Source organism: Callorhinchus milii, unplaced genomic scaffold (genome assembly GCF_018977255.1).
Source record: "Callorhinchus milii isolate IMCB2004 unplaced genomic scaffold, IMCB_Cmil_1.0 Scaffold1, whole genome shotgun sequence".
Classification (NCBI taxonomy): domain Eukaryota; kingdom Metazoa; phylum Chordata; class Chondrichthyes; order Chimaeriformes; family Callorhinchidae; genus Callorhinchus; species Callorhinchus milii.
In genome coordinates, this window is record NW_024704742.1 from 30,842,006 (window position 1) to 30,854,868 (window position 12,863).

The window sequence follows — 12,863 nt, forward strand, 5'->3', positions numbered from 1 at the left end:
TTCTGCTCTTTAATAATAATAATAATCCTTGCATTTTACATAACGCCTTACCACATCTCAAAGCGCTTCACAAGATGTATTGTAAAGTGAATTAACTGTGTATTTTATGGGCTTTCCACAGCCTGCGGAAATTCCCTTCACTTAGAAGAAACTGGTGTGTTTTTTTTACATCCAAAAAAAGACCTCGCATCTGCACAGTAACAATGCCCATTACCCCTACCTGCAAATGAGCTGACGCTAAAAGCTTCTTTTTTTCTTCCGTCAGCCGCCGGGTGTCTGACACAGGCGGAAACCTATCGCTACGCTCAGGAGCGTCCAAACCAAGCTGAGTATTCCACGCATCCCGGGTACGCATGGAAATCCCAGAGACAGATCGTTGGAATGGAACGCCCGCTCTCTCCCCCACCCACCACCACCATCCCCCGGAGCGACACATCCTGCTCACCCAATTCCGGAAAGTATTAGGCGCAGGTTGTCAAGGAATCCAACGCCCGAGGACCCCCGCCCGAGAGTGCGCTTGGGATGCTGCCGGACTCTAACCAGCTAAAACCAGGTAGATGGTCATGGGTATAGCTGCTCTGTGCCAGGGGCACAGCACTGAACAAGCCAACAGGAGGTTAGAAACTACAATCCCCACAATCCCGAGTAAGAGAGAGAGAGGAGAGAGAGAGAGGGGGGGAAGGGAGAGAGGGAGGGAGAGAGAGAGAGAGAGAAAAAAAAGGAACTTTTCCTCTCTTCCTAGTTAGGCAACGCCACATCGTGTGCTTTAGAGTCACAGATCTTAGGCTTTAGTGAGTTCTTTTTTTTGTGTGTGTGTGTGTGTGTGTGCGTTGTGTGTGTGGAGGGGTAGGGAGGGGGGAGAGGGGGGAAGGGGGAGAGGGGGAGAGGGGGGGAGTTTGGAAAGAGGAATTGGGAGCGAGAGGCACAGAGGAGCTGTCAGTCATCTCTGGAAAGTGGTGAGTGCATTGCAGTGCAGTGCGGACGGACGGGGCAGAGGCTGAGAGTCCAGAGGAGCTTTAAACAGGGCTGTGGGGAGGAGCTCTCTCTCTCTCCCCCCCTCTCTCCCTCCCTCCCTCTCTCTCTCTATCTCTCTATTTGTCTGGCTCTCACCTTCTGTCCCTCTCTCTCTCTCTCTCTCTCTCTCGTTGCATTGCTCACAACCACTTCGGAGTCGTGTGTGTGTGTGTGTGTGTGTGTGCGATCTCTTGAGAGAGAGTGAGTGAGTGAGAGAGAGAGAGAGAGAGAGAGAGGTGGAGGTTGTGTGTGTAGCAGTGGTTGGTGTTGAGTTGAGTTGAGTTGGGGGTTAGTGAGTGGAGTGGAGGCAGAAGCAGCTGCGACTCTTGTGTTGTGTGTTGTGTGTGTGTTGGTGTGTGTGTGTGTATTGGTGTGTGTGTTGGTGTGTGTGTGTATTGGTGTGTGTGTGTGTTGGTGTGTGTTGGTGTGTGAGTGTGTTGGTGTGTGTGTTGGTGTGTGTGTGTGTATTGGTGAGTGTGTTGGTGTGTGTATTGGTGTGTGAGTGTGTTGGTGTGTGTGTTGGTGTGTGTGTTGTGTGTGTGTGTTGGTGTGTGTGTTGGTGTGTGTGTTGTGTGTGTGTATTGGTGTGTGTGTTGTGTGTGTGTGTTGGTGTGTGTGAGTGTGTTGGTGTGTGTGTTGGTGTGTGTATTGGTGTGTGTATTGGTGTGTGTGTTGGTGTGTGTGTTGGTGTGTGTATTGGTGTGTGTGTTGGTGTGTGTGTGTGTATTGGTGTGTGTGTTGGTGTGTGTGTTGGTGTGTGTATTGGTGTGTGTGTGTGTTGGTGTGTGTTGGTGTGTGTTGGTGTGTGTATTGGTGTGTGTGTGTGTGTATTGGTGTGTGTGTGTGTATTGGTGTGTGGGTGTGTGTATTGGTGTGTGGGTGTGTGTGTTGGTGTGTGGGTGTGTGTATTGGTGTGTGGGTGTGTGTATTGGTGTGTGTATTGGTGTGTGTGTGTGTTGGTGTGTGTATTGGTGTGTGTGTTGGTGTGTGTGTGTCCTGGTTGCAGGTCACCCCTCCCTCCCCCTCCCTCCCCCTCTCTCTCTCCCCTCCTCTCTCTCTCTCTCTCTCCCATTCAATTGCAATTTATTCCCCCCCCACATCCCTTTCATCCTCACGTCGGATCGGGATCGGGATCAGATCGGATCGGATCGCGGTGGGAAAGATGAGCGGAGGGGACATCGTCTGCAATGGTTGGCTGAGGAAATCTCCACCAGAGAAAAAGTTGAGACGTTACGTAAGTCTTATGTGTGTGTGTGTGTGTGTGTGTTGTGTGTGTGTGTTATTTTGTGGGATGGGATGGGGTGGGATGGGGGTGTTGTGTGGGGGGTGTGGGGGGGTGGGGGGGGGGGGGTGGGGGGGGGGGGTGGGGGGAGGGGGGAAAGAGGGCTAAGACTCTGGGAATTCGATCCCCTGAAATATTTCCAGATCAGGAGATTTATTTTCATATCTTTCTTTTTTTGAAGGGGGGAAAAAAAAGTGATGGCTTTTGGGGGGTGTCATTGCAGATCCAAAGCATCGCCAGGGCTGGAGACTGCTGAGCACACATGTGTGTTGTGTGTGTGTGTATGTGTTCACATACACACACAACACACACACACACACACACACACACACCACAGTGTGATTGATCTCTTGTCAAATCCCACTTTTATTCCTCTCCTCTCCTTTCCTCTCCTCTCAGACACATTCTGGGGTGGGAATCCCATCTGATCCTGTGGAATGCATCACTCACTCACTCACTCACTCACTCACTCACTCACTCACTCACTCACTCACTCACTCACTCACTCACTCACTTACACACACTCAATCACACACTCACTCACTCACACACTCACTCACTCACTCACTCACACACACACTCACTCACACAATCACTCACTCACTCACTCACTTACACACTCACTCAATCACACACTCACTCACTTACACACACACTCACTCACACACTCACTCACTCACTCACACAATCACTCACTCACTCACTTACACACACACACACACTCACTTACTCACACACTCACTCACACACACTCACTTAAACACACACTCACTCACTTGAACATGCACTCACTTACACACTCACACACACACTCACTCACACTCACACACTCACTCACACACACACTCTCTGGTTACATTTGTTTTCAGGACTTGGTAATGACACTGACTTGGTGGGGGGTGGGGGGGTGGGGTGGGGGGGGTCGAGGTTAATGCAAAGCAGAATGGAGATGCTGTAAAGGTAGTGATCCAGAGTCGAGTCGCGCCCCGTCTCACTCTCTGTGTTTTGTTGATGTTTATGGTTGTGATGCAGTTGTGAAAATTCATCACACTCCATGAATGTTGCAATCACGAATATCAGGTCACACATTAACTCGCTCACATACGCACAGACGCATTAACTGCTTCAATGGTTTGTCAGACATGAGAGGCCAAAGTGTTGTCCCAGACACTACTTTTGCTCAATAGGCAAGAGTGTGGGACAGAGAGAGAGAGGCAGAGATTTACAAGACAGCAATAAAAACCTACAATAAAAACGAACCGAGATTTTTAATAATAATAATAATAATCCTTGCATTTGGCATAGCGCCTTATCACGTTGTTGAGACGTCTCAAAGCGCTTCACGTAACATACTGTAAAGTGAACTGACTGTGTATTTTATGGGCGAAACGCACGACATTCCAGAGCAATGTATCCTTGAATTTAATGCAAATGCAGTCTAGAAACATGATCCCTTATTTTTAAGTTTTTTTTAGAGATGTACAGCAATATCTCTGTCTCTGTCTCCCTCTTTCTCTCTGGATCTCAAGAGGAATAATTACAAATTTAATCTTCCCACATTTGTAATTTAATCTTCCCAAGACGTCTCAGATTATCTGCCAAGATTTTTCTATGAAGAAGTGTAGTGACTGTGTATATACGTAGGTGGCTGCTGTTAGACAACAACAAAATTACATTTGTATAGTGCCATTCATGTCGTGAGGACCTTCCAAAGGCGGTGGACAATCAATGTTTCGGACCCGAGCTGGGGCCTGTGCTGTGTCTTGACAAATGTTTGCACAAACAAACACTTTGCCGATGTGAACGAGGAAGGCTGCAAACTGGAGCTTGCCCTCACCGTGTGTACAACACGCCTCGAGATGTGAAATGAAATCAATGCTCCCTCCGTTTCGATCACGCAGTTTCCACAGATATGCTGCTTACTGTCCAGCGCCTTGGGACTGCCTCCCGACTTGAAAAGCGCTCTATAAATGTAATTTTGTTGTTGTGTGTGTGGATGCTATACAGTCAATTCACTTTACAGTATATTCTGTGAAGCGCTTTGAGACAGATCAAAGATGTGATAGGGTGCTATATCAATTACAAAGATTATTATTATTATGCTGGGAGAATCCTCTTTTTATTAATATCCTGGCCTTTGATTCTGTGAGGGAGGGGGAGAGGGAATATTTTGTGGGGGAGAGGGGGTTGCTTCTCAACAACAAAACTCCACTTTTGGAGAGGCAGAGAAATACATGGGGGTGAGGTGGGGGGCGGTGAGAGAGACAAACCTCTGTGGATCTCAAGAGGAATAACTTAAAAATAAAATAAAAAAAATGTTTGCAGCCAACCATACTGAGACAAGAGAGAATACCAGGGCGGTGTTTCTGTTGGCTCAGATATGCAGTTACTACACTTCCCAGAAAAGTCTTGGCAGGTGCTCTGAGGCACGCGCTTTGGAACGTCTAGAAAACGTGAAAAGCGCTATATCAAATGCAAGGATTATTATATTATTATTATCTTGACGATGTGGTAACATTAACTTACAAACGTGGTCAGATTCAATTTAAAATTATTCCTCTTGAGATCCACAGAGAGAGAGAAAGACATCTCTCTCTTTGGTCTCAAGAGGAATAATTTAAAAACAAGACATGTTTGTAGACTGCATTTGTATTAAATGCAAGGATACATTGCTCTGGAATTCGATCAAGTCATATGCTCTCTTCTCTGGCTGCACAAACCTGGGTGTTTCACAAAATAAAGGACCGTGCATTAAAAATCTCAGCGTATTGTATTGCAGGCTCAGAGCCCAAGAGGCAAAACTTTGCATAATTGAGAAGATTGTGTAGATATGTCAGAGCGTTAAGTACTGTATTTCCACAGTTTTGAGGGAGAAGCGAAGTGGATCGGATTAGGGGCATTTTACCTCTTGTTTCCCACGATTGCTGTTTGCTATCGCTTTCAAGTGCAAAGAAAAAGGATCGGGGAGGGTGTTCCCTCTGCCCCCCCTCCCAGAGAAACTGACTAAGTTGCTGATCCCAGGCAGGGGCGAACGCAACAGCCTTTTAAACGTGACCCTGTCGCTTTTTTTTAGAGGCGCCTCATTTTTACAGCCCCAAAAAACTCCCTGAGTCAGCGATTGGCCTGAGTGTTTCCTGTGATTTGAGTGAGGATCGAGAGGGCAGAGAGAACGACTCTCTAGCGGTGGATCGGGTTTATTTCTGGCACGATCTCTGCCTGTTTAGTTTGTTTCTGTCTCTCTCTCTCATTCTGAATGGTTTCCTGCTAAGTTATTAACTTGGGGAGGGTGGTGGGGGGAGAGAGTGGCTGTGGACTAGTGAAGCCAGAGCACCACTGGTGGAATGTGGGAGCTTTATATGTACTGCATTAATACATTTTTTTAAAAAAACAAACCCGTGCAAAATTGTTAGCAGATTGTTTTTCGGGCATTCAGGGAAGATTTTAGACCTGGACGTAACTTCCTGCAAGGTTTCAGATCTTTTTCCTATGGGATCACGGAGAAGAGCTGGATGTGATGTGTTGCAGCCATTCAGGCTTTGAAGAGGGAATCATCTCTCTCTCCCAGCCCAGCCTGGTCTCTCTCTACTTAGAGGAACATTTGCTTTTTGTTGCTTGGCTCTGGTGCCAGATCGATTCCTGGGAATAGAAATGCCATCCTTTAAACTTCTGAGAAATTGTTAAGTGCTCATAGATGCTACCTGGCCTGAGAGGGTTTATATAAATGCAAGTTTTTGTTGATTGTTCTGGGCTTCGAATTGTCCCCCCAACACAGTGGTACTAACAGCTGGATGTGCTCTGTTTAAAAATATGGCCAGAGCTCTTGGTCATGTTGAGATGGAAATCAAGGAAAGTATTTTCCAGATATGATTTTTTGTAAAAAAAAATGCAATTCTTTTTGCGCTGCTAATTACTCTGACCATCACAGTAAAGCAAGCGATTGTATAAAGCAAGGTCGGAATCTGCTCAAAGTAGCAGCTGTCATGGCAAGGATGTGGCTATGGGTTATGTCAGCGCCACAAAATGGGGAGCACTTAGTTTACAAATCTGGAAATATTTTGTATTGTCCACTTTAACTTCACATCTGAAACATCCAAAAATTCCTATTCATTGCATTTTATAACCTGGTCTGGACCATCACTCCAAGGCAGTGCTGGGGGAGCAGTGCATTGCCAGTGGTTCTGTCTTTCAGATGAGACGTTAAACCGGGGTCCTCAATTAAACAGATTGTAGGATATTGCAGATTCAACCAGTCGCAGATTCAAATCATTGCCTTGTGCAGTTAATTCAAACTTTTTGAGATTGATCAGGATGAATTTGCAACAGTGGGTTGGTTGTCAGCAGTTTTGGATAATTCTCTGTTCCTCTTTGAGTTCAAGCAAACCTCTTTAAAAGGAAACTGGGAAAGTAAATTGCATTTCAATTGGAGAAATTGTGATCAAATAGATCATGTCCCCCCCCTTTGATGGACTAGGGGGTAAAGACACAGACAGGTGCAGCATGAGGCTGTGCAGCTTGGAAGTTAGCGGGATCGAATCCCAGTAGACTTAGCAGATCTCAGCTGAGATGCTATAATTGGCCTCAGTGCCTCTGGGTTAGGGAGAGGGATATCAGCCAGAGTTCACATTCCGGATCCTGTTGGAAATTGCACGTGTGCATGTCAGGTGAGGACAGAATTGGGTTTGGCTATAGTGTGCCCTGCAGTCATAAAGTCTGACAAGCACTGACAGGGCCCATACGTCAATGATGGTCACTTGGGCGAGGTATTGAAGGGCAAATTGCGCCTGTTGGATTGTACCTCCCTCAATCCCTCCTCCTTGCCCCTTCCTTCCCCATCTTCAGGTCGTGCCTGAAGACTTTCCTTGTCGACTGTGCTTTTGGTCACCGCCCCAGGCTCCCTGGCTCGGTGTCGGGTTCTACCCTGTCAAGCGCTCTGGGACTCTGTCCTGCGTGAGGGGTTCTATATAAATACAAGTTGTTGTACCTCAGGAGAGGGGAGATGAGGTTGGGATAAAAATTGACAGAAGATTAATGGATTCACCAGTAGCAGGGTAATCCTGAGGAGAAGCAGCCTAGTTTGAAGGATGGAATCGCAGGATGTGGCGAAATTGCATTGCAAGTCCTTGGCGTGAGATTCCCAATCAATGGTCTGATTTATATAAAGAGTTGTAATTGCGTTTATTTTCCACCGAGCAGTAACAAGAGGAAGTGCTGGACAGGAAACGTTAAATTTGTGGCAGAAATGTTTTTTTAAATGTAAAAATACATCAGGCTGAAACACTCGCAGCTCGAAGGGAAGCGCACAGGAATTGATCGCTCGGAAAGATAATTGTGCCAGCAGGGTTCAGCTGATACTGCTGTCAATGGTGTGGTTAATGCAAGTGTCTGCCTCACAAAGGACTTCCGAAGCCGACTATTCAGGGCGCTATCCTTCTTCCTTGAGTGGGTCTAACCTTGTGGTTACTCTGCTGTTCTCTAGTAACACGTCTGCTATCTTCTTTGGGTTTGGCTGCGACAGCAGCAGGGGACCAGTCCTTTGTATTACAAAATGCACAGTCACTACACATTACAGAAATTAAGTCAAGCACTTTGAGATATTCTCAGTGTTATAACCTCTGTATCAAATCCAAGAATTATTTATTACAATGAGTGTTCACGTGATTGTGTTTGTATAAATAAATAATTCTTACATTTGATATAGTAAGATTTCACATCTGCGGGATGTCTCAAAGCGCTTCACAGGAATTGTAGTGTAAAGTGTAGTGACTATGCATTTGTAGGTGAACCCAGCAACCAGTTTGCAGACATAATGCCCCACAAATAGACGGTTAAATGGCATTGATATTATTTGGGGGATTGTTGCCCAGCGCAATGGGAGAAACTCCCTTCTCTTTTTGAATAGTGCAATAGGATCTCTAATGTCCATCCGAATCAGGCAGATGGATCTCAGCTAGATGTCTGCTCTGAAGGAAGGCATGTCCAACAATACAGTGCACCCCTAAGATTACATTGGAGTATCAGTCTAGACTGGGAGTTCAGAGTGCTTTTGTGGGCCTTGAACCCACAACCTTCTGACTCAGATGAGAGGGCTACCGACTGAGCCAGGCTACCAGTTGTACTGTAAGAAAGAGCAAATCGTCAAATTGATATTGAAGTTTGTTTAGGTTAAGTTCAGCTTCCAATTCACAATTAACATAATAAGATTTAAGCTCTGGTCTCCGAGATGGCAGTCCAGTGCGCCAGCTTTGCAATTCTTGAGTTATTCTGTCACTCTGAAAGCCTAGTGATCCATAAGACTTGTGAGGACACCCACAATCAACTTGTAGTACTTTAGTGTGACAAATATTAACTAAACATCCTTTGTGTGTGAATGTTGAAGGTTTAGTTTGCAGTAGAGAGAATGAGCAGTTTGAGTATTACTCAGGGTGGGGAAGGAACAAAGCTGCGTCTTTCAGTGATATACGTACTGAAGCTACAGTGATTCTGTTTGCCACCAGACCACGCAAGTGCCTGACATGCCATTGTTTCAATGCAACAAAACCCACACGGCCTCGCTAGTCAAACAACCTTTTATATATTCTGATTCACACACTTCTGTTTTTGTTCTAATGAAATAGGGCAGCACATTTATTTTCACTGTCCACTGTTCTAAACTCAAATGTCAGAATACGAAATCTCCTAAATTGTTTCTTAGTCTTGGCAGTTTGTGAAACATTTGCTGTCCCTGCTCTGCAATTTGGTCACTCACTTTATGGTTGTTTGTGGGGGGGTTGCTGTGTGTAAATTGGCTGCCATGTGTTCAACTGCAAAATGCATGATCACTACACTTTGCGGTATATTCTGTAAATGTGCTTTGAGATGTCTCAGCAATGTGATGAGACACTATGTCAAATCAAGATTTATTATTATTTAAAACAATAAACCCAACAGGAACGCCAGAGTTTTGTATGGACATCAAGTTTGGTGCTGTTTTCTGACTTTTCTGAACCAAATGTAGCACAATATTTGTATCATTCTTATTATTAATGTTTTTTAAAAAAGTGACAAGATTGAAACCAGTTTAAAGCAAAGCGGACATAGTTTTAGACTTGTAAAGGGCTAATTTCAGGACCAACACCAGGAAGTATTTCTTTGCACAGAGGGTAATTAACAGGTTACCAGGAAGGGTGATTGGGGACCAGAATGCTGGAATCAATTGGTAAACTTCCATTTTGCACTGTTTGAATGATATTGCTGTGCGCAAATTGGCTGCTGCATTTTCCTACACAATACAGTCACTACATTCACAGTAAATCATGTCAAGCACTTTGAGAAATCCTCCTGATGTGAAAGGTGCTACACCAAATGCATGAATTAATATTATTGTGTAATTATACTTTGCACATAAAACATTGTAATATTCTAGGACTGTAATAAAGTGCAGCTGTTAATTAGCATTGCCCTTACTGCTGTAGCAGATCTGTTAACTTCAGCTGTCAACCATATTGTTAAGCAACCACAGTTTGCCTGCACTGTACACATCGTAGTGAACAAGAAAGCTTCTAAGAGCTATATTGTGCTCAGCCAGAGACCATATTGTACAATTACCCACTGCAGCACTACAGTATAATGTACAACTCTTTGGCTGCCAAGACATCAGTCATCTGTGCAAGACTGAAGTTGATATTGGTTTTATTGAAGTAGATATTGGCCCTATCTACCATGTCCACTTGCATATTGCAACCCTAATTTAAAACGTGCGGTCTTGCTCTCATTTTAACCACTGCCTCTTTTTCTTTTCAAAATGATCAATGAGCTTTTTCGAACGCCACAGTTCCCGATACATTGATTTCTGTCATTTCTGACATCAAGTTAGAGACTGAGCTGCACAAGACATGTGCCATACAGTGCTGATGCACATAAGCTTCTTTTTTGTTTAAGCCCTGAAATTGTGGAGCCTGTAATTGTCTGACAGTGAGCATATCTTTCGCTGCTTATATTTGCGTCAGGTGCGTAATGGTGCTTACTGCAGCCAGCTGTCTCCAGCCATGTATTGTAATGATTATTGCATTTGATACTGTGCCTATGATGTCGAAATATCTCAAAGTGTTTTCCAGGTAATTGCTATGAAGTGTAGCCACTGTACTTGTAGAAAGATATGGTCGTTAATAGTTGTAAACTCAGGTCCCACAAATAGCCCTGAAGTGAATGACCAGCTTATTTGAAGGATTGTTGACCAGGAAACCGAGAGAAACTCCTTTCTCTTTTTGAATAGTGTCATGGGAAATTTAACAGGTAGATCGCTGCTGAACAGGCAGACGGGATCTTGGTTCACTGTCTCATCTCTGTAACAATGCAACGCAGTAGTAAGGATTACTATTTTGCCCACAAAATACAGTCAAGGCACTTTACAGATATCCACTAATCTAGTTGACTTTCTTTCAAAGAATGTACAGTACCATTAGATACATAACAGTAATAATCCTTGCTTTTGATATAGCGCCTTATCACATTGGAAGGATGTCTCAAAAGCGCTTCCCAGGAATTACTGTGAAATGGAGTGACTGTTTATTTGTAGGCCAACGCTGCAGCACAGTTGCACACAGCAACGTCCCATAAACAGCCATGAAACGAGTGACCAATTATATTTGGGAGGGATTGTTAGCCAAGACACCAGGAGAAAGTGCCTTCTCTTTTTCGAATAGCGCCATCGAATCTTCTAATGTCCAACTGAACAGGCAGACGTGACCTCGGTTTAATATCTCATCCGACTAAATCTTCAATGTGGTGTTGGGGGAGTTGGAGGTGCCATCCTTCGGATGGAACATTAAACTGAGGTCCCAACTGCCTGTTTATATGGATGTTAAAGATTTTATTTGAAAGGAGAAGGGAGTTTCTCCTGGTGTCCTGTGTATGCATACACAAGACTTTGAATCCTCCAAGAGAAAGAGATCATTGTATGTTATTTTTGGACTGTAACCTAACAGTACTTGCTTTGTACTAATGTTAAAAAATATAGTATCTGTGATCTAAAATATTCCACACAGGGAAAGTAATGATCTCTACAGCAATCGGATCTTATAGGTTTGGTAATGCTATTTAACGTTTATAAAATCATTTATGTTTGTCACATCTCAAGCAGTTCAACAAGCTCATTTCTACTGGTTAGTACTGGTAAATAATGAGAACTTTTGGGGGTGATTTGTTATGCTTTTGAAGGTCAGAGATGTTTGTGCTGGAACATATTGACACTTTTCCCTCTCTGCCACTGAGCGTAGGTATTGAACACTGCCAGATCAGACACCACACAGCTGCATTTAGATTAAAGTTTCCACTAATGCACTGTAGCTCTGACGTCAGAAAAATGCTGTGGACTGTACCAGGGAATAGTTTTAATCCCTTTTCACATTGTCTGTCTTGTGGTCTTACTGGACGATGTGAACAGGCTGTCCCACGCTATGGGCCAGTGCCCACAAGCATTAGCTTGAAATGATCCAAACTGCTTTCACTTAAGGCCCTCTCAATGACTGGCAGAGAGAGAAAGGAGACTTGAATGCCATCTGTCTGAGCTGGATTCAGGCCCATTTTGCATTGTTATGCAACAATATCTTTAAATATTCCAAATTCCTGAAATTACACATCTTAATACACTTTCTAGAAAAGCTTCCAGAATCATAGCTGTTATTCAAAGCAATTTGGTTGTAGACTGTTTCCGCATGTCAGTTACTGGAGTCGTGATACCTTGAGCATTTTGCACTTTACCCAGCAAATTGGGCCTTGACTCCTACTCGCAGCATTTCATCTGGAAATTGTTTAACTCTCCCTGTAGGCAAAGTGCCAATGAGAGGAGGTACCTTAAACATTACCTCAATCATTGCTCGCCTGAGTACCTGGCCCTCATCTGAAAGCAAATGTTAACTTTCTTAACAGGTGAAAGTGGTCCCACCCCTTGGGTTAACGGATTAGTGTTGTAAACCTGTAACCTGCGGAGTGGTACAACACCCTTTGAAGGAAAACGGAGCAGCCAGATGGGCAGTACAGTAATTATTATTATGAATAATATTAATAATCTTTCCATTCGATAAGTCATTGAGACATAACAAAGTGCTTCACGGCATATATTGCAAAGTGGATTGAGGGTGTATCTTGTGGACCAAGAGGGAATTCTAGGTGGTGGTAGAGTGGTTTGATTATGGAAATGTGTGTTGTGTTCTTGGGGTGTGTTTTCTCCAGTTGTTGCAGTAGAGCTCCTAAGAACATCTATCATCATAGTGTCTCACGTGCCAAGGAATCGCAGCAAATTAGAGGAATAATGAATACTGGAAGCAATCCTGAGATGTTGTCCTACATGAAGGATGCTATATAAATGCAAGTTGTTGTAAATGACCTGCTCAGCATTTATTTTGAAGGAGGCAAAAATTATCTGTAGGAAATATAAAGCTGGATGTGTGACAGGGGATTACAAAGCAGTTAACCCATTTGAAGGGGTTCAGATGACTAAGCATGAGAGCTTCTGCTCTTCCAGCTTGTTCATCTGATGACCTCTCGAGCCTGGCTTGCTGCCAGTGTTACTCTGCCAGACATTTGCTAT

The 12,863-nt window shown here is 44.1% G+C and overlaps 1 protein-coding gene across 7 annotated transcripts in view; it reads left to right on the forward strand.

The window, feature by feature from the left end:
- The first annotated feature begins 681 nt into the window (after positions 1-681).
- The window catches only part of gab1 (GRB2-associated binding protein 1), a 124,073-nt gene continuing 111,891 nt past the window's right edge, over positions 682-12,863 (forward strand). For 5 of the 7 annotated variants that reach the window (XM_042339332.1, XM_042339344.1, XM_042339352.1 and 2 more), the window contains exons 1-2: positions 877-956; positions 2,152-2,248. In XM_042339332.1, the coding sequence (XP_042195266.1) occupies positions 2,177-2,248 (72 nt within the window). In that variant the 5' untranslated portion in view covers positions 877-956; positions 2,152-2,176. Of the gene's footprint in view, positions 792-876; positions 957-2,146; positions 2,249-12,863 lie in introns of those variants that run through there. The other 2 variants (XM_042339337.1, XM_042339336.1) reach the window with 2 other exon arrangements.